The 23,109-nt window shown below is 39.8% G+C and overlaps 1 protein-coding gene across 32 annotated transcripts in view; it reads right to left on the reverse strand.

Annotated features, from left to right (window-relative positions):
* The window catches only part of SORBS2 (sorbin and SH3 domain containing 2), a 417,459-nt gene that overhangs the window by 156,049 nt on the left and 238,301 nt on the right, over positions 1 to 23,109 (reverse strand). For 20 of the 32 annotated variants that reach the window (XM_073645328.1, XM_073645326.1, XM_073645325.1 and 17 more), the window contains 3 exons: positions 16,461 to 16,487; positions 16,161 to 16,288; positions 6,618 to 7,151 (listed from right to left, as the gene is read on the reverse strand). In XM_073645328.1, the coding sequence (XP_073501429.1) occupies positions 6,618 to 7,151; positions 16,161 to 16,288; positions 16,461 to 16,487 (689 nt within the window). Of the gene's footprint in view, positions 1 to 6,617; positions 7,152 to 16,160; positions 16,289 to 16,460; positions 16,488 to 22,056; positions 22,149 to 23,109 lie in introns of all 32 variants that reach the window. The other 12 variants (XM_073645337.1, XM_073645342.1, XM_073645350.1 and 9 more) reach the window with 4 other exon arrangements.

The raw sequence follows: 23,109 nt of genomic DNA on the forward strand, positions 1-23,109 counted from the left end.
TATTGTGGATTATTCTAATCTACACCTATCGTGCATTTTACCCTTATCTTCCATGATACCACAATAACTAAATCTAATATTTCAAATGCATAATGACTATACATTGTAATCTCACCATAAGGGCAGAGACAGACAGCTACATTTCTCCTGCGAGGTTCACAGCGTAAACCCCGTAATGGCCCGGCACCTCTCTTGACCGGAGCTTGACAGCTGCATAGAAATACATTGTGCTGTCATGTTCAGGTCAGGAGAGGTGACGGCCAGTCCATTCAGTGCGATGCGATCCTCGCACAAGTTATACGGCAGTCTGTCTCTGCCCTTAGGCCGGGGTTACGCAACTGTTTTCTCTCATCAGAGAGAGGCCATGTTAACACATACAATATTTGGTCAGTATTTTACATCAGTAATTGTAAACCACAACCAGGAGTGGAACAATCAGAGGAAGTGTCTAATAGAAACTCATCACCACTTCTGTATTTATCACCCACTCCTGGTTTTAGCTTACAAATACTGATGTAAAATACTGACCAAATACTGAATGAGTGCACATAGCCTCAATATTGGATTTTTTTTCCTGATTTTTTTCACAGACCCATAGACTTGAATGGCTGAGTGTAATCCGCTTATTGGAGGCAAATTGTACATACAACCCCTGGCAAAAATTATGGAATCACCGGGCTCGGAGGATGTTCATTCAGTTGTTTAGTTTTGTGCCATGTCTGTGATCTGCTTTTTTTCAACAACATTAAAGTAATTTCAAATGGCAACTTTAGGGCTTTAAGAAACACTAAATGAAATCAAGAAAAATAATGTGGTACTCAGTAAGGGTAATTTTTTTCAGACCAAGCAGAGGAAAAAAATTATGGAATCACTCAATTCTGAGGGAAAAATTATGGAATCATGAAAAACAAACACACAAAAGAACACTCCAATACATCACTAGTATTTTGTTGCACCACCTCTGGCTTTAATAACAGCTTGCAGTCTCTGAGGCATGGACTTAATGAGTGACAAAGAGTACTCTTCATCAATCTAGCTCCAACTTTCTCTGATTGCTGTTGCCAGATCAGCTTTGCAGGTTGGAGCCTTGTCATGGACCATTTTCTTCAACTTCCACCAAAGATTTTCAATTGGATTGAGATCCGGACTATTTGCAGGCCATGACATTGACCTTATGTGTCTTCTTTCAAGGAATGTTTTCACAGTTTTTGCTCTATGGCAGGATGCATTATCATCTTGAAAAATGATGTCATCATCCCCAAACATACTTTCAATTGATGGGATAAGAAAACTGTCCAAAATATCAATGTAAACTTGGGCATTTATTGAAGATGTAATGACAGCCATCTACCCAGTGCCTTTACCTGACATGCAGCCCCATATCATTAATGACTGTGGAAATTTGCATGTTCTCTTCATGAAGTCATCTTTATAAATCTCATTGAACGGCACCAAACAAAAGTTCCAGCATCATCACCTTGCCCAATGCAGATTCGCGATTCATCACTGAATATGACTTTCATCCAGTCATCCACAGTCCACTAATGCTTTTCCTTAGCCCATTGTAACCTTGTTTTTTTCTGTTTAGGTGTTAATGATGGCTTATGTATAGCTTTTCTGTATGTAAATCCCATTTCCTTTAGGCGGTTTCTTACAGTTCGGTCACAGACATTGACTCCAGTTTCCTCCCATTCGTTCCTCATTTGTTTTGTTGTGCATTTCCTGTTTTGGAGACCTATTGCTTTAAGTTTCTGGTCTTGATGCTTTGACGTCTTCCTTGGTCTACCAGTATGTTTGCCTTTAACAACCTTCCCAGGTTGTTTGTATTTGGTCCAGATTTTAGACACAGCTGACTGTGAACAACCAACATCTTTTGCAACATTGCTTGATGATTTACCTTCTTTTAAGAGTTTGATAATCCTCTCCTTTGTTTCAATTGACATCTCTCGTGTTGGAGCCATGATTCATGTCAGACCACTTGGTGCAAGGTGTGATCACTCCTTTTTAGATACAGACTAATGAGCAGATCAAATTAGATCTGCTAATTTGAGCAGACTAATGAGCAGATCTAATTTAATGCAGGTGTTAGTTTTGGAAATGAAAATTTACAGAGTGATTCCATAATTTTTTCCCTCTGCTTGTTCTGAAAAAAATTACCCTTACTGAGTACAACAATTTTTTTCTTGATTTCTTTTAGTGTTTCTTTAAGCCCTAAAGTTGCCATTTGAAATTACTTTAGTTTTGTGCCATGTCTATGATCGGCTTTTTTTCAACAACATTAAACAACTGAATGGACATCCTCCGAGCCCGGTGATTCCATAATTTTTGCCAGGGGTTGTACTGTGAACTTTTACCTTGGATCACTCGATCCAAGGGGAAAAATCTGGCATGTGCACATCCACATTAATTAAAATTGGTCTGAGTACGGTCCCATATTTTGACGGATCACACTAGGACTGAAACTACGGTCGTCTGCACGAGCCCTCAGAAAAACAGTTTACAAAACTATCAGAAAACAGAATATAAAAAATAAAATTCATCCACAATTATTTTCTCATTCCACGGCAATGGTAAAGGGTAGTAGGTTAATAGCAGGGTAGATAGTTTAGGAAATTATTTGTGCTGGACTGAAAGTGATGATAGTAATTCTCCAGGGAACACCATCACCGCCCCAGATCAAAGACAGAGCCCTTAAAGTGACAGGTCTTAAAATAATTATACACATTAACCTGGCAAAATGGTGAGCATGCGTTTCTACCAACAACATTACAGGGAAAGAAGTAGCTGGCCTTCGGATATATGTAATTATATGTCTCCTGTTATTAATGTAGCAACCTAATTTACTATAAAGCATCAAGTCATTTCCTATTAATGCTGTAATTATACTGCCAGCGGTACGGATAATCTATTAGACTTCACTTGTATGTAAGAAGTAAAACTTAAATGCAGAGATTTTTTGAGAACTATTGAAATAAAGATAATCAGTCATCATTTCTGACATGTCTGCTTTAGTAAATTTTTGTATTCCTGTGAATTGACAATACATGATCATATTTTATTAGAACTCCTCCTGGAAATATATACAGTTGTGGTCAAAAGTTTCCATACCCCGGCAAACCTTTTTCTCCACTCATGGTTATTGGTTGGGTGAAGCCATTTATTGTCAAACTACTGTGTTTTCTCTTTTTAAATCTTAATGACAACCAAAAACATCCAAATGACCCTGATCAAAAGTTCACATATCCCAGTTCTTAATACCGTGTATTGCCCCCTCTAACATCAATGACAGCTTGAAGTCTTTTGTGGTAGTTGTGGATGAGGTTCTTTAAAGGGGTTGTCCAGTACTATTTAACATATGCCAAAGCGTTTTTATGATGAAAAGCAGCTTTTTTGTAATTACCTCCCTCTGCCTTTTCTGCATGCCCTGGTGATTTTGGCCTGATAACATGCAAAGAATTTGACACAAATGGGTTTGAATGCCTACTAAAGGTAACAGCCTCACTTGTGACCTGTTTGCTTGTAATCGGTGCGTGTGCATAAAAGCTGAGTGAGTTTCTGGGATAGAGACAGACTCCTGCATCTTTTATCCAGCCACTGACATTTCTGGATTGTGAGTCATGGGGAAAGCCAAAGAATTGTCAAAAGATCTACGGGAAAAGGTAGTTGAACTGTATAACACAGGAAAGGGATACACAAAAATATCCAAGGCATTGATAATGCCAGTCAGCAGCATTCAAACTGTGATTAACAAATGGAAAATCAGGGGCTCTGTAAAAACCAAACCACGGTCAGGTAGACCAACAAAAATTTCAGCCACAACTGCGAGGAAAATTGTTCGGGATGCAAAGAAAAACCCACAAATAACATCAGCTGAAATTTAGGACTCTGATGAAAAATGGGCTGCATGGTCGAGGCGCCAGAAGAAAGCCATTACTGTGCAAATGCCACAAAGTATCTCGTGTACAATATGCCAAACAGCACAGAGACAAGCCTCAAAACTTCTGGAACAAGTTAATTTGGAGTGAGGAGACCAAAATTGAACTTTTTGGCCACAACCATAAACTTTACATTTGGAGAGAGGTCAACAAGGCCTATGATGAAAGGAACACCATTCCTACAGTAAAGCATGGAGGTGGATCGCTGATGTTTTGGGGATGTGTGAGCTACAAAGGCACAGGAAACTTGGTAAAAGTTGAAGGAAAGATGAATGCAGCACGTTATCAGCAAATACTGGAGGCAAATTTGCACTCATCAGCCCGGAAGCTGCGCATGGGACGTACTTGGACGTTCCAACATGACAACGATCCAAAACACAAGGCCAAGTTGACCTGTCATTGGCTACAGCAGAACAAAGTGAAGGTTCTGGAGTAGCCATCTCCACTCTGGGGAGATCTCAAGCGCGCAGTTCATGCTAGACAGCCCAGGAATTTACAGAAACTGGAGGCTTTTTGCCAAGAAGAATGGGCAGCTTTACCATCTGAGAAATTAAAGGGGTTGTACACTAGTATTTAAAATATGCCAAAGCGTTTTTACGATGAAAAGCAACTTTTTTATAATTATCTGCCTCTGCCTTTTCTGCCTGTGAGCGGCACTATCACTGGCCGCTCACAGGCAGCACGTCACCCCCCCGCTGACGTCCTGTCTATTGAGGCGTGACTCAGCGCTGTGGTCCCCGCGGTGGCTGCTGGGTTGTGGGTGGGGTTACCCCACCGCATCACACCCAGCATCCACCGCACGCTTTCCCAATGAATGGAGAGAGGGAGAGCGCGCGGTGGATGCTGGGTATGACGCACGGGGATAACCCCGCCCAAAACCCAGCAGCCACCGTGGAACGCGGAAGAGAGAGACCCCCAGCTGCAGCCTGGACTTGTGACGTCAGCGGATGTCAGAGCCGGGTGCAGCCAAAGGTCACGTGATGTCTGAGTGGCCAACGATAGTGCCGCTCACAGGCAGAAAAGGCAGAGGGAGGTAATTACAAAAAAGCTGTTTTTCATCATAAAAACGCTTTGGCATATTTTAAATAGTAGTGGACAACCCCTTTAAAGAACCTCATCCACAACTACCACATAAGACTTCAAGTTGTCATTGATGTTAGAGGGGCTATACACGGTATTAAGAACTGGGGTATGTGAACTTTTGATCAGGGTCATTTGGATGTTTTTGGTTGTCATTAAGATTTAAAAAGAGAAAACACAGTAGTTTGACAATAAATGGCTTCATCCAATCAATAACCATGAGTGGAGAAAAAGCTTTTGGTTATCATCCATATTCTCTGAAACCAGGCCAAGAAAGCAAAAATTCTGCCGGGGTATGTAAACTTTTGAGCACAACTGTATATGATTTTTACAGACACATTCCAAATTCTGTAACATGGGAAACTGTAATTGGTCCTGTAAACGATTGATAGCTGTTGAGTAAAAAAACGGATTGTATACGGATGACAAGTGAGAAAAAAAATCGCCCCAGTTTTCTGGATGAGAATGGGACTGATTGTTTATACAGTCGTCTGACTCTCGCCTTGGTGTTACAATTCCCCAATTCCTCTTGTCCTTAGGGTGTCCTTTATTGTCAGACAATGAAGTGACACATCCAATTGACAACAAAGGCTTGTTCATACATAATGTATTATTATAATGGGCATTTTTTGTGTGAAAAATGCAGCATTTTACAGTAATAGAAAAATGAATGAGATTTCTAAAATTTCATTCGCATGATGCATTTTTTTTCTCTGTTTTTTAAAAAATGCAGCATGCCAACTCTCAGTACTTCTATAGCAGTTCTTAAACATCAAGATCAAAATGCATCAAAAACAAATCAATAACACATCTGATCTACGCTAGGTCTTGTATTTAGTGAGATATTGATTAAAATCTTAATTTTCAAATGAAATACAGTATATATGAAAAACAAACATTTTTCCATGGGTTTTTATAACCATTTTGCTGTAAAAACTTTAAAACCGGTTAATATTTTGAACACTCAATATCATCTTTCATAACTGAAATATACAATCTAACCCATTGCTGTCCCAAATGGGGCAGAGTTGTGTCTCCGATGTAAATCCCTTTTGTATATCAGGGGTCATACAGCTTAGAATATTATTTGGTCGCGTCCAGGATGACGGCGGGCCTTCCCCACATAGTGAGCAATAAGTCTGATGCATCACTGGAAGGAAGAAATCCTATGGGTCATAAAATCATAAAAAGAAATGACAGAAACTTGTGATCTCAAAAGCATCTGCGGTACAAATACAATTAAACATCCCATAGGGTATTTCACAGTATGTTAGCATTAGGACAATACAAACAGTAACAAATGTAGGGATCGTTGCATCAATGCGAACAGCAGGACAGTGATTTAGTAGATAAAGCTTTGACAAATCTTGATATCATTACTGTTCTCTCTGATATAAGATCTATAGATGTATGAGAGTACTGTGAAGCTGAGACCTGGGCATTGATACACAGACCCCTGTAATTACAACATGCCGACACATGCTACTTGATCAATTCACTAATTCTAGGTTCCATTCGTAAAGAACTATTAGGTTAGATGAAAGCACTAGATCACAGCACTGCATTCCTTGTTAGACAAGACACTTGAAGCTATCAGTATACCACTTGTCTTTCTGCAGCAATCTTTTGTCCAGAAATACTAGAAGGGGCCTTGAAAGTGTCCAAACCCATGGCTGCAGGAGGTCCATGATATCCTGGATTTTCTTCTCCCCTGGTGTCCTGCTTTGAAGCTATCGCAACAGACAGGGAGGCGGTGTGTCTTTCAGGAACAGAGTTATGGGCCAAGAGGTTGGGAGAGTAGTCTAGTTGGGGAGAAGAATGGGCTTTTCTGGGAAGAGTGTTATATGGAGAGTTCCCCGAAGAGTACTCTTTCAGAATTAGTTTTAAAGTGGAAACTCTACGTTCCTTTGAGTCCTGCTTACGCTCCAGCAGGTTACTGTTCACATCATTAGAAAATGAGACCTGTGGATTAGTGGTGGTCTGTCGCATGCTTGAGCTAGATATGGCGGAATAAAGGATGCTATCCTTATTGGACTGTGGAGTTAGCGGGCTTACTGGGTGCCCACTTATATCACCCTGTAGGTAATTAGTTGATGACCTTTGATAGCTGCCTTTTCTGGGGGGAGGTGGGGGTCCCTGTTATGTATATGGAACAACAGAACAGAGGAGAACAAAGAAAGAAACAAAAGGAGAAGCATATATTAGCATGTTCAGTAGAAAACAACTATTTAGTTCATGTATCGAACACTAGATTTAACCAAGTGTCTAATCACTGTAAAGACCAGGGCAAAATAAACACATGGAAGTAATACACATTTATGTGTAAATGTATTCTTCTATTGGCTAGCTAAAATTTAAAGGAAAACTCTCAGCAGGTTCCTGCTATGTAATCTGAGACAACATAATGTAGAAGCAGAAAGCCTGATTCCAGTGATGTGTCACTAGGCTGTATTTTACAGTTTCAATACAATCAGTGTTTTATCAGCAGTAGTTAATCACTACAAGACAACAGTCCTTGTGCCTCCTAGTCTCACCATGACCCCGCACTGATTAGCAGTTCTGTGCCACTATACAAAGTACACAGAAAGTTGCCAATCAGTGGAGTGTGCGGGGTTATACAGCGCTCAGCATTCAGAGCTCTGCTAGATCTGCAGCAGAGAAAACAGTGATTCTATCATAACTGTGGCACTCTGTAAACTAAGTGATACATCTGTGGAATCAGGGTCTTATTCTGCTTCCAGATTACATATAAAAAAACCTGCTGACAGATTCCCTTTAAAGCGAAACCGTTCCCAGGATGACTCTGAAATTGGTCAAAATGGTCCACTTTTTTCTTTTTAACATATCTATAGCTTTGACAACGGTCTTGAAAAACGGATGTAGCTGAGAAACATAAAATGCACCAAATTTGTTTGAAACCAGCACCATTTTTGGCTTAAAATAAAAGCATGCATGTACATGAAGCGGTGTGAAAAAGGGAAGTATGTTTTAACACTTAATCACCCAGGCAAAATTTGCTCATATGCTGGAATGTTGTTAATGGATACATAATATTACAGTACTGATAAATCCGGTCCAGTGTTATTATGGACACTTTGTATGGGTTAAATAAAGTCTACATCAATATGTAAATCTTAAATGACTTGAATAGTGGCAATATGTAAATGTATGTATGAACAGTGACATAGAAGGTGATCCACACTGTACCTCTGCCTGTGCTACTTTTGTCAATTATCTACAATGTTTCCCTAAAATTTGTTTGTGCATTCTGAAAAGTATCAAATAACTTAAAATATTTCATGATTTTAATATTTGCATTTTTAAAGGGCATATGTCAGCAAGTTTTTGCTAGTTAATCTGAGAGCAGCATGATGTAGGGGCAGACACCCTGATTCCAGAGATGTGTCACTTATTAAGCTATGTGGTGTAGTTTCAATACAACCAGTGTTTTATCACCATGGGATCACTAGAGGAATAAATATCATGTGCAAGACAGTCAGACTAATCTGTGTAACCCGCCCCCACCACTGATTGGCAGCTTGACGACAATGTACAACAGGAAGCTGCCAATCAAGGGTGCGGGGGTGGGGTGATAAACGGCTCAGCATTCTGAACACTGCTGCATCTACAGCAGAGAAAACATGGATTCTATCCAAACTACGCCAAGCAGTCCAGTAAGCGATACAGCGCTGGAATCAGGGTCTCTGCCCCTACATCATGCTTCGTTCAGATTACATAGCAAAAAAAAAAACTGCTGACAGATTCTCTTTAAGCATAATGTGGTGTATGTGCTGTATATTATATACTATTGTGATAGTTGTTCATTAAAAAAGGTTGACTTACCAGTTTTCAATGACTGATAGAAAATAAAAAAGAACATTCAGTGCTAGACATGGTCATGACTGACGTATTTTATGTTGACAGCAGTAAAGACTGAAGAATTTCCACTATCAAAGTATTTTATGGGGGATTTCATTTGCATGGCGGTGTAAGAAAATACAAGTTCTATAATATAGAATTTGTCAGTCACTAACATGCAGTGAAGGAGACCATGCCCTTTACAGAGCATTGTTTGGAAGGTCATCATTGTGACATGGATATTGGAATATTTTTGCTTATTTGGACCAGTTGTCAGCAGGTATTTCATGTGATCGAGCTGTCTGAGATCTCATACATTAGACAGACAGGTGAACAGATGGCGATTCTTACAAGATGCTTACTAGCCTGAGGTCATGTGTTAAGTGCAGTATAACTCCACTTCTTATAATCTGATTCACCGTATAGATAGGGTTCATGGTGGCATATGCCCCTGTGATATCACCAGGGCTTCATTTTACATCACATTTCGAGCTGATTATACAAATATTAACACATTCAGTTGCATTTTTTGTTATTCTTTGTCTATTGATTTCAAATAGGAATGCGGTGACATTGAATAGCAGCTATGTGGATATCTATACAAACATTACTAATCATGTATCCACTGCAATACATTTAAGGCCACGGCCCCACTATCAGTATTCGGTCAGTATTTGTTCTCAGGAGTGGGAGCCATAACCAGGAGTGGGTGATAAATGCAGAATTGGTGACTTGTTTCTATTATACCTTTTCTCTGATTGTTCCTCACCTGGTTTTGCCTCCCACTCCTGAGAAAAAATACTGACTGAATACTGACCAAATACTGATAGTGGGGCCGTGGCCTTAAGTGCACATACAAACATGGCAGTCAATTTTAATAGTGAGGTCGGGATGCTGAGACGGCTATGATGGAAACAAGCTGGCTGCAGTTTTATTCCAAGTACCAAGCCCCTTGACCTGGAAAACTGCGCTCCTGATTTATAACCTGCGCTCTTCTATGCCACAATTATTCCTATTTGTACAATCAATTACAATTATTGCTTTGGCACAAACATGATAATAGGCAGTTTAATAGCATGTCATACATAGTACATAAACTGGATGGAAAATAATACAGGTTTTTTTCCATAGCAAAATTACACCCACCCATGGTTTAGTTGCAGAAGTGCAGTTATTCAGCATCTGTGGTGCCACCCTGCGGTTTTCTATTATCAGTGTATTCTACAGAGTTTTTTCTCCCAATGTTATCCATCTATGAAGTTAGTTTTGATCAGTGACAGGGAGATTTAAAGGGAATGTATCGTCAGTAAGTGACCTATTGTTTACTTTAAGTTTTTGTTTTGCATGTATTTTTTAATACATTTTGGCAAATTTTTTTTTTTTAAATCAGGAGCTTTATTAAAAAGCAAAATTAGTAATCTTGCAATTTTCACACTGGCCACTGGAGCTATGTTAGACTCGTATTTCCTGTCCTTTCAGGAAGAGTTTACAGCAGTTTCCTTATCATCAGAGGCAGGATGACAATGAAAGGTAACACCTCTATACACAGCTGATAGGCGATGTCACAGCTGACCATCCCCCCCCCCGCTGCCTTCACTATGACACTTGGATACGCTTATTAAAAAGGGGTTAACTCTGTGTGACTGCAGATTTATGAATCCTCCTCCAGCACACACACGCGCACTGCGGGGATTCACCAGTTTCAGATCCCGGGACCGGACGGTATGTATGAGTTATACATACTCCTCGGCAGTGTGCACCTCCTCGCTCCATACACTTGTATTGAGAGAGGCCGCGCCCTCTAGTCGGACATGCCCACTGGCCGCCCACGTCACTAGAGGGGGTGCAGCCTCGCTCAATAGAAGTGTATGGAGAGCGAGGCCATGCTCACTTGCCAGGGGGTATGTCACACAGAGTGACTGCAGACTTATCGGTTTTGACCAAACAACCCCTTTAAATGCTTCAAGAGTCTGTTCATTATGGCTAATATTAAATATCCTGAAAGAACAGAAAGTTAAAGTTTACAAAAGCCACCTAATTTTTAGTTTTAACAAAAAAGGTGTTATGGGGAACAAATAATTGCCAAATATATATATATAAAAAAATACATTTAACATAAAAAACGTATTTAAAGATGACCTGCGACCGAGTCAAATGTGGCCAGGTCTTGGTCAGTTTTGTCTTGGTCGCTGCTCCATCTTTGTTTTCTTTTTAAAATCCTGCATACGGATCCAGAGATATGGCCCTTTTTCAATGTGTGAACAAGCCCTACTTCTAACATAACTGTGCCTATAAATAATAGTACACATGCAAAGAAACATTGTGCAGGCTGTGTATGTTACACTAAAACCCAATAAAAAAAACCTTTATTAATATATCTTATTATCGAGATCACTAGCAGACAAACAATAAAACAGAAGAACACAATGGCTGCCAAGTGTAACATGAACACCAATAATTGCGATGGCGTCTACTAGTGCCTCGTAGACATAGGCTACCATAATAAATGCAGCCGTTCATACGTAGAAAGAGAGCCCAGTGGCAGCGCACAGTATATAGGTCAAACATATGAGAAAGAAAAACGTGGGGGGACCATAGAAAAAAAATTCCTACAAATAGAGTGTAAAAGTGTAGAAAGCAGAAATAGTATATACACATAATTATATAGTAATACTGTAGCCTGATCACATGTACTGTTCTACATATGGCCCGCACGCTGTATCCTTGTAAGTGTATACAGTATATCTCGTTTACTGCACTAGGCTGGTATTACTGGCCGACCATACATGATAGGATTTGTTTTTCCAAAAGTTAAAGGGGTGATCTCAGGTTTAAACGTTTTCCCCTATCCACGGGACCGGGATCACACTCTGATTGCTGAGGGTCTGACCCCCATTACCCTCACCATTCTGAGAACTGGGGTTTTGAAAATCCCTGGCTGAACGGATCAGAGGTCGATCATGTGCACTACCGCTCCTTTGATTTTCAGAGATTGCTGAGCGCAGCGCTCAACTGATCTTCGGCGCTCCTATTAGAATGAATGGAGAGGCAGTGCGCACGATCGACCTCCGCTCCAATCAACGAGGGCTCTTAGAGCTCCGGTTCTCGGGTACGGTAGGAGCAATTGCCTGTCGGACCCCCAGTTATTGGAAAGTTATCCCCTATCTTGTGGGTATGTGATAACTTTTACATTTGAGAACAACCCTTCAATGTATTCTTTTATATACCATAAGATTTTAAAGACATACTTTGTATGAGTGGTAAAATAAGGATATGTAATTAATTAAATAGGTGTTTGTTACAGTATTTATGAAGATTTATAGATTAAACCCGTTGGATGAAAACATGCAATCTTGATGTTGTGTCTCCATATGGTAACATCATTCTGAATCTAGGATAAACCCCAAACACCATTATACAGCATTATGCATTGTTGCAGATGGTTCATCACAAGCTGCTGTGTTAAATCTCACTTAAGAATAATGACTTGATGTATGGAGAGGATGGAGCTTTCAATAAACCTTCGTACTGAAATATCTTGAGCTCATTTGAATATAATCTAATTATAGGAATGAAGTTGAAGAAAGCAATATAAGACGGGATAAGAGTCATCGTTATTATACTGTGAAGAGTCACTTAGAATTCTGAATGATTACGTAGTTTATTTGACAAGAATGAGTCTGAATATGTTTGGAAGTCAGATTCTGGAGGTAGCGGTTAATTCATTTGTTAAATATGTTTGGGCCAACAGCGCTGCATGAATTTGATTTTGATTCCCAGAAGAAATAGCTGGACTGTCTCAAATTTGGGGAGCTGCACCAGGAGGTTGGAGGGTATGTCCCTACATCAACTGCATATGTGTCCTCAGGAATCAGATACAGCTGAATATAGTGGTAAAGCAGATAGCTGACAGATACCTTCTCCACCATGTCATCTGAGGAGAGACTGAAGGACTTGCATTAGAGAATAGCTCAGCAGAAGATAAGCCAGACACACAGGCAATTGGGATGCTTGTGTGGGGCATCATACTGTTTGTGATGGAACTGTAGGGGTCATCATACTGTGCGAGTGAAACAGTGGAGATGATCATACTGTGTGGGGGACACTGAGGGCCTGTTGCAGAATCATACTGTGATGGGGGGAACATAAGGACATCATACATTGTGGAGGGACAGTGGTGACATCATTCTGTGCGTGTGGGTGAGGTCTGTGGGGTCATCATACTATGTGTATGGGAGAACGGCCTATGAGGACATCGTATTGTGTATGGGGGACACTAGGGACATCATACTATGCGTGTGGGAGGATTGTAATAGTCATCATATTGCATGTGGGGGTTAATTAGTTAGACAACATGAAAATAAGCAAGATTAGAATTGACTTACTTTTTCAATCCGCTTTCATTCTCCTACTGTGAGAGCTTTTATCTAGCATACTGTACAGTTGGTTTCTAGCTCGATCACAAGTGCCTGCCCAGATCCTAGCCGAGTGTGTGCAGAAGTTAGATTCCAGGAGAGGAGTTAACTTCTAATATCCCGCAGCAGTTATCTGACAAGCTGCTCTTATTAGTCTTGTGTAAACACAGTCTCTCTGATCCCAGCATCATGACACTCCCTGTTCTGTGTGTTTTCAAATATGCTCTTATCTCTATGTGTAAATATGTGATACCAGTGTACACTCCAGAGCAAACCACTGATGGCTGAATGTGTTATAGCAGAGCTTGTGCTGAGCTTTATACTTCTACTAATACTACAGTTCTGCTACTCAGAACTGTCACTCAAAGATGATAGCCTGCCCTGCCAGAAACTAGGAAGTAATGAGACAGCAGAGCTGTGAGCTGCTCAATATATAACTTGAGAATACCGTTTTAAGAAACATGGCAAATTGTCTTGATTAGAAATCTTCAACTCCTAAGTTAGAAATCCTGTGTCTGCATGGTAGCAGAGTACATACAAACCCTGGGTAATCGCATTCAATGTGTTACTCCACTCCCTTTACTCACTTTCCTGATAATACAACCCCTGGCAAAAATTATGGAATCACCGGGCTCGGAGGATGTTCATTCAGTTGTTTGATGTTGTTGAAAAAAAGCAGATCACAGACATGGCACAAAACTAAAGTCATTTCAAATGGCAACTTTAGGGCTTTAAGAAACACTAAAAGAAATCAAGATTAAAAATGTGGTACTCAGTAAGGGTAATTTTTTTCAGACCAAGCAGAGGGAAAAAATTATGGAATCACTCAATTCTGAGGAAAAATTATGGAATCATGAAAAACAAACACACAAAAGAACACTCCAACGCTTTAATAACAGCTTGCAGTCTCTGAGGCATGGACTTAATGAGTGACAAACAGTACTTTTCATCAATCTGGCTCCAACTTTCTCTGATTGCGGTTGCCAGATCAGCTTTTCAGGTTGGAGCCTTGTCATGGACCATTTTCTTCAACTTCCACCAAAGATTTTCAATTGGATTCAGATACGGACTATTTGCAGTCCATGACATTGACCTTATGTGTCTTCTTCCAAGGAATGTTTTCACAGTTTTTGCTCTATGGCAGGATGCATTATCATCTTGAAAACTGATGTCATCATCTCCAAACATCCTTTCAATTGATGGGATAAGAAAACTGTCCAAAATATCAATGTAAACTTGGGCATTTATTGAAGACGTAATGACAGCCATCTCCCCAGTGCCTTTACCTGACATGCAGCCCCATATCAATGACTGTGGAAATTTGCATGTTCTCTTCATGCAGTCATCTTTATAAATCTCACTGGAACGGCACCAAACAAAAGTTCCAGCATCATCACCTTGCCCAATGCAGATTTGCGATTCATCACTGAATATGACTTTCATCCAGTCATCCACAGTCCACGATTGCTTTACCTTAGCCCATTGTAACCTTGTTTTTTTCTCTTTAAGTGTTAATGATGGCTTATGTTTAGCTTGTCTGTATGTAAATCCCATTTCCTCTAGGCGGTTTCTTACAGTTCGGTCACAGACATTGTCTCCAGTTTCCTCCCATTCGTTCCTCATTTGTTTTGTTGTGCATTTCCTGTTTTGGAGACATATTGCTTTAAGTTTCCGGTCTTGACGCTTTGAGGTCTTCCTTGGTCTACCAGTGTGTTTGCCTTTAACAACCTTCCCATGTTGTTTGTATTTGGTCCAGATTTTAGACACAGCTGACTGTGAACAACCAACATCTTTTGCAACATTGCTTGATGATTTACCTTCTTTTAAGAGTTTGATAATCCTCTCCTTTGTTTCAATTGACATCTCTCCTGTTGAAGCCAAGATTCAGGTCTGTCCACTTGGTGCAACAGCTCTCCAATATGTGATCACTACCTTTTAGATGCAGACTAACGAGCAGATCTAATTTGATGCAGGTGTTAGTTTTGTAAATGAAAATTTACAGGGTGATTCCATAATTTTTTCCTCAGAATTGAGTGATTCCATAATTTTTTTCCCTCTGCTTGGTCTGAAAAAATTACCCTTACTGAGTACCACATTTTTAATCTTGATTTCTTTTAGTGTTTCTTAAAGCCCGAAAGTTGCCATTTGAAATGACTTTAGTTTTGTGCCATGTCTGTGATCTGCTTTTTTTCAACAACATTAAACAACTGAATGAAAATCCTCCGAGCCCGGTGATTCCATAATTTTTGCCAGGGGTTGTATACTGACAGTAGAAAGAGTAGACAGAAGTGAGCAATGAACAACTTCCGTTCTAGGTCGTCCCTGACCACAGAAACATATAGATATGCACTGGATTTGTATACACAAACCAGTAAGAAATGTACATAGTGGTATTTCCTACATTACATAGTAATCACATATCATGACTTTATGACGCTTGTGGTGCAGCCACTCGAACCTCCCCGATCAGCACGCAGAAGGAGTCTCAGCACCGTGTCCTCTAAGCTTTGCCTGCACAGTAACGCATCTGGCCACCTAGCTGCAGCGCTACACCAGAGCTTTGGACACTTCATTCTCAGGATTGATGAGGTTTTTAGAGGTCAGACTCCCTTAGATCATGAAGTGATGACATATCCTAGTTATATGCTTTGCAAGATGTGACTACCCCTTTAACCCATTTATTTACAAAGTTCATGGTCTTCTTCCTTTAAGTGGAGCAGAACAACATAAATGGGCTGCAAAAGTGTTACAAATATAATCTTCTAGACAACTGCATTTGGTCTGAGATTCTCTCCGATCACACTGCATTCTTTGTAACTGTATAGATAGTTAAGAGAGCTGAAAAAATATAGTACAGAAGTCATGTACTTACCTGAGTGGGCGATTTCCTTTCCTGCAGGTTTGGCCGGACACTTCTAAAGCCTTTTGCTGCAAGGGAGGAACCACTTGAATCACCATTGAGAGCATCTTTCACACAATCATTGTAAGATCTCCAGATATCTAGAGTTAAATCAGATCATACGTACAGTGCCATTAACGTTACTAAGGTGAATAGTATGTAAGGAAGATGATGTCCACCTACTGTGCACCTTCAGTGCCTCATACAACCAACAATACTTTCACAAATACAGAACTAGTACAACGGAAGAAAGCTGCAAAAATATTCCAGTACCTGAGTCGGGAAAATAAGAGTCCTGCCCTAAAAGAAAAAGGAATAATAATTAATATGTAGATTTATTATGCAAAAAATGATTAATCAATCTCATTAGACAGATGAACAGTGGGCAGCTACGTAACAACTTCTTAGCTTAAATACATTTCCTAGCTCCTCTTTTGAATGGAAAAAATCAGTCGAAATTAAAGAGGTTGTCTGAGATTAGTAAGAAATGGGTGTTCTTTTTTACCTCCACAGAAACAGAGCTAAGCTTGTCCATGGGTTGTGTCTGGTATTGTAAGTTCATCTCTAGTAAATTGAATGAAGTGAAGCTGCAATACCGGACAAATCCTGTGGGCAAGAGGGGCACTGTTTCTAGAAAATATGCAAACTTTTTTACAATCTCATAACATTATTTCAAGATAGAAGGCTAGAGCATAACTCAGTCTGTTATTGAGTGGACAGTCAGACGTAATAAATAACTATATTAAGTTATATTAGAGGTTTCAACAAATAGGACTGCACTTCCGGGGTTGTCTGGCTTTAGGGACAATTTCAATGCATTTAGGGCTAAGAATTATATTTGTAATTGGGTTTTATAAAAAAAAACAAAACTTTACCTTCTATAGCCTCTGTGTTGCATATCAGGGCTGTGGAGTCGGAGTCGTGGAGTCGGAGCACATTTTGGTGGAGTTGGTATAAAATGGACCGACTCCAACTACTAAAATATATAATAAATTGGATACAGCAGTTCAATGCAGTTTGTGGGGAATATTTTTTCATAAGAATTTGGGAAAGTTATGAAATGTCCTATAAATGTCTGTCCTTTTCCTGATCTAAGGGTCTAGACTTTTAGTAGAGATGAATCTGTGCTACAGTAAATTTATCACTTAAACATGAGCCATGTATGAGGGAGTCGGTGTCGGAGGTTTGGCTTACCGACTCCACAGCCCTGGTTGCATTGTGTATTGTTAGTTGCAGAATGAGTTATCTGAGAATCCCTCAGTGAGCTTGTTCTTGTGTGTGAGGACAGTTTGTAACCGATCTGTCTGTCTTTTACAGAGCTCCTCTCAGCTGATTTATGAACACAGACCACATGAAATTGAATGTGCACGGAAACAAAGAGTTCCCTTCTTTGTCACAAATGGCTGCCACTATAAAACGTTAACATGGCATTATCACCATAACTTATTGAAACACAACGGCCAAACTTTAGGTGCAGCTTTAACTTCTGATTCCAGTATATGGACAATTTTATATTTTGATTGGAAATCATTTAAAGCTACGCTGTTAAAGCAGCGCTGTTCCCTCCCCTAGTCTTATACTCACCAGCCGTCGTCTTCATCTGTGGTCATCTTCTGTAGGTTGTGACCTGCCGGATCGCACCAGTGATTGATGGGCGAGGCGGAGGTCACTACTAGATATGAGAGATCGTGTTTGGATATAGTGCTATCTGAGCATGCTCGGGTGTTATCCAAGTAGTTCCGGCGTGCTCGAATAATCTGCTCTGGTCCCCGCGGCTGCATGTGTCGCAGCTGTTGGACAGCAGCAACGCATGCGGAGATTGCCTAACAAACAGGCAACACCACCTGAGCATGCTCGGATAGCACTATATCCGAGCACGCTCGCTCATCTTTAGTCACTAATCAACGTAAGTCTACAAGAGCCAGAACGAAGCCAGAACAAGGCCTGAACAAGGCTCTCAGACTTACATTGAGAGCTTGTGACTGTTACCTCTGACTTCTAGTCAGTCAGAAGTTGTGGTCACAAGATGCTGGTGGGGGACCGGAAGTCCACAGAGACGAGCTGAAGATGGCGGCTGGTAAGTATAAGATTAGGGTCAGGGAACTTCATTTACTAGCACCACTCCAGTGCTGAAATTAAAAAAAATAAATGCTGGAGTGGTGCTTTAAAAAAAAAAAAAAAAATCTCACCAGAAGTGAACATCTTTTTATGGTCTCATATGTCAAAGCTTAGTGCATGCAGTGTACATACTGTCAATGTACTGCATGATAAGTGCTTTTTTATGTATTTGTGAAAGTTAGAAAATATACTTATCCAATGCTTTTCTCTTCCCCATATTTAACCATTTATGTAGAAAAAAAAATTAAGCAAATTGTAGACACATCTGTAAAACAATTACTGCTTATGCCCTAAAGAAAAAGCCATTTTAGGCTAAGTTCCCACGATGAGCTTTTGCTGAGTTTTTGATGTTACAGATTTTCGGCACCAATTAAAGCAGCACTCCCATCAATATTTATTTTTATTAAATGTGTGTATATGTGCATATAATGTAATGTGAGTGTGTTAAAATACTGTGCGCCGTTCTGTTCCTCTCCTCAGTGACATCACCACAATTGGGACTAGTCGGTTAACTCTATTCTCTATATGTGAGCTGGACGTCTCTCTTACAATGGAAGTCTATGGAGCCTCGTTCCATAGGCTTACATTGTAAAAGCCATGTACAAGACATGCAGAGCGCAGCGTAACCAAGGGGTTTGCAGCGCGGTGATGTCACGGAGAAGCAAAACTGAACGGCGCTGGATGCCGGAGAGAACAGCATTAGGTGAGGATGTTAATAGTGCTACATTACATGCAAATATACACACATTTAATAAAAAAAGCATACATTAGAGTTCTTCTTTAAAGGGGTTTTCCCATGAACAAAAGTTCATTTTAGTCAACAGATCTTTGAATAATAATAATTTCCACAACTGGATGTGGTTAAATAAAATGCTCCTGTGCTGAGATAATCTTATAAATGTGCCCCTGCTGTGTACTATGTAATGGCTGTGTACTGACCGTGCAGGAACATGGTCTGATCATACCACATCTCCAGGGCAGGGGAGGACGCGAAAGAGTATACAGACAGGACAACACGAGATCACAGCTGATTCTTTTTGTGAGGTAAAACATTTCCCTGCCTGTTTTTAAACAAACTTTTACTTCAAATAGCGCTCCATCCCTCCCGAGTGTCGCCGTGTGGCCAAGCAGTACTGTACAGCCACATGTGAGGTATTGCCACATTCAGCAGAAATTATGGGACAAATTTTGGTGCTATTTTTATCCATTATCCCAGTGTGAAAATGTAAAATCTGGGGCTAAAACAAAATTTTTGCGGTAAAAATGTAATTATTTTTTCCTCACTGCCCAATGGAATAAAATTCTGCAACACATCCTTGGTGTCAGTATGATCACTGAACCCCTAATTGAGTTCATTGAGAGGTGTAGTTTGTAAAATGGGGTCATTTATGGGGGAATCTGCTGTTCTGGCACCTCAGGGGATCTCCTAGTGGGTCATAGCACCCTCAAACCATAACACTAAAATCTTCCTTTCTGACCTTTGCACTGTGCCTCAAAAGTAGTTGCCAATTACATGTAGGGTATTGGCGTACTCAGGAGAAATTGCACAACAAAATGAGAGGTCAATTTTCTCCTGTTACCCTTGTGAAAATAAAAAATTTGGGGCTAAAAGAAAATTTTTGTGATTTTTTTATTTTCATGGCTCTACGTTATAAACTTCTGTGAAGCACCTGGGGGTTCAAAGTGCTCATCACACATCTAGATAAGTTCATTGAGGGGTCTAGTTTCCAAAATGGGGTCACTTGTGAGGGGTTTCTGCTGTTTAGGGACATCAGGGGCTCTCCAAACGCAACAAGTTGTCCGCTAATTATCCCAGTAAATTTTGAATTCAAAAATTCAAATGGCGCTCCTTCACTTCCGAACCCTGCCATGCACCCAAACAGTAGTTTTCCGCCACATATTTGGTATCAGCATGTTCAGGAGAAATTACACAATACATTTTGGGGTCCATTTTTATCGGTTACCCTTGTGTAAAAAAAAAAAAATTGGTCTAAGTTTAAAATTTTGTGAAAAAAAGTTATATGCTAGTTTTTTTCTTCCTCATTGCTTCAGTTCCTGTGAAGCACCTGAAGGGTTAATAAACTTCTTGAATGTGGTTTTGAGTTCCTTGAGGGGTGCAGTTTTTAGAGTGGTGTCACTTTTGGGTATTTTCTGTCATATAGACACCTCAAAGTCACTTCAAAAAATGGTTTTGTAAATTTTGTTGGAAAAATGAGAAATCGCTGGTCAAATTTTAACTCTTATAACTGCCTAAAAAAATCATGTTTCCAAAATTGTGCTGATGTAAAGTAGACATGTGGGAAATGTTATTTATTAACTATTTTGTGTGACATGTCTCTCTGATTTCAGGGCATAACAATTCAAAGTTTGAAACTTGCAACATTTTAAACATTTTCGCCAAATTTCTGTTTATTTTACAAATAATCGCAAGTGATATCAAATTAATTTTACCGCTATCATGAAGTACAATATGTCACGAAAAAACAATCTCAGAAACAGGGGGATCCGTTGAAGCGTTCCAGAGGTATTACCGCATAAAGGGACAGTGGTCAGAATTGAAAAAATTGCCCCGGTCATTAACGTACAAAGTGGCTGGGTCCTTAAGGGGTTAAATAAAACTGCTTTGCTTTTTATTCTTCCTGGTATTTGGCATTGAGAAAACGTGCTGTGGAAACGCACTGAAAACGAGTGTGTATTTTTTTTTTTTTTTACTTGTGGATTTTCCACACCTAATGCAAGTCTATGGGAAAATCTGCACATAAAACTCCGCGTACAAGAGAAATTGACATGCTGCAGACATGAAACACGCATTGCAGGTCTCTATAAATCCCACTTTGCCGGAACTGTAAGACGCTGCGTTTATGATGGGGCGAAAATCTGCAGCGTCAAAAACTCACCAAAAGCTCATCGTGGGAACGAAGCCTCAGAGTATATTGTTTTGCAAATATTGGGGAGATTTACTCAACTAGATGATCCAGAATTCTGTTGTAATTTACACCAAAAAAGCATGTACATACATGACAAATTATTGGTGGAAAATTTGCCAAACAATAGGTGGTGAAAACTCAGAGAAGTGTAACTTTGATACATTGGGTGACTATTCACCATATTGTCAAGTGTGTTCACATATTCTAAAAACTAAACTAGATTAGTAAGTCCATCCCACTGTTTTTGTTAAAGTGCGTAATTAATGAAAAATAAGTCACGATAGATTTTACTTTTACTACATTGACACACTGCAATATTACAGAATTTTACTGCACGGACCAGAAATATGGCGCACACGGCTGCTATGGGGCACTACTGTCAATCTCTAACAACAGCATTTAAAATGCACCAATGGGGGCACACCATACCATGCGCCCATTGGCTCCCCCACGATACGATTGAGGGGTGCCGATGAGTTGCCTAGGCCACAAATACTTTACTCCTTTGAAGAACAGCCTGTGAATGGCGTTCATAGACCATGATTTCTACTATGTACTGCAACCTTATAGTATTGTAGGACATCGCATAAGCGATCAGTTGGTCACAGGTTTAAGTCACCTAATTGGACTAAAAAATACAGTAAAAAAAATTGGATCAGTTCCTATTTCCCCCACTAAAATTGAGGAAATAATATAAATGAAAGAGAAAAAAAAAAAAAAAAAAATCGACATATTTGGTATCACCGTATCATGTAAAACAGTTTTGATCGCCACAAATCGCAAATAAATACAAATATGAAAAGCAATCAGAATCTTTTATGTACCTCAAAATGGTATCAATAAAAATATAATCTTGCAACTCATAAAACGACCCTCATATAGCTCCATCAAAGGAAAAATTAAAATAATACAGGTCCTGGAACATGGAGACAAAAGTAGCATTTTTTTTAACTTTTTTTTTCAACATTTCAGGTACATTAACAGGTGTCATTCAAAACTACAACTCGTCCTTCAAAAAACAAACCCTCCAAAACTGTAGCTCCTGGAAGAATGGGAGGAAAACAAAGAAAAATGCAAAAATGGAAAAACGCCCATACAGGAAGAGGATAAATAGCGCTCTTAGACCTGATGAGCATAGTGTACTTACTTTGAAAAACCTTGTCAGACTGGTTGCATAATCCTGATATTAAAGGGAATGTATCACCAGGTTTTTGTTATGTAATTTGAGAACAGCATGATGGAGAAGCTGAGTCCTGATTCCAGCGATGTGTCACTTACTGAGCTGCTTTCATTCATTTTGATACAATCCCTGTTTTCTCTACTGCAGATCAGGCAGTGCTATGAATGCTGAGCTCTGTATAACCCCGTCCACACCACCAATTGCCAACTTTCTGTGTACACTGTGCATAGGCAGAAAGGAAAGCTGCTAATCAGAGGTGGGAATGAGTTACAAGGAGCAGTTGACTAGGAGGCACGAGACAACTAGTCCTGTAGTGATAACACCTGCTGATAAAACACTGATTTTATTGAAACAACAATACACGGTAAGTGACACATCGCTAGGAAAAGCTGTCAATCAAATAAGTGGGTAGAAGGCCACTGAAGAGCAATCACACTTTCTAAAAGCAGTATACAACCATTTATGCATGGATTATCAAGATACACTGTTAGTACACCGGCTCCATCAGGTCTAAGAGATTCATTTAATATTGTATACAGTTTGTATTGTGACAGATCCGCTTGAAATATCTGCTTTACCAAATTCCCAAATTGTCCTCCCCAAACACTATCTACTCTTAATACTGTTGCTCTCTTAAATATGAACAGTAGTTTAAAATAGCCAAAATAGTCGAGGACTGAATTACTGACAGATTTTT

This window comes from Phyllobates terribilis, unplaced genomic scaffold, assembly GCF_046119375.1.
Source record: "Phyllobates terribilis strain yellow unplaced genomic scaffold, ASM4611937v1 Scaffold_1__5_contigs__length_1240528914, whole genome shotgun sequence".
Lineage (NCBI taxonomy): Eukaryota > Metazoa > Chordata > Amphibia > Anura > Dendrobatidae > Phyllobates > Phyllobates terribilis.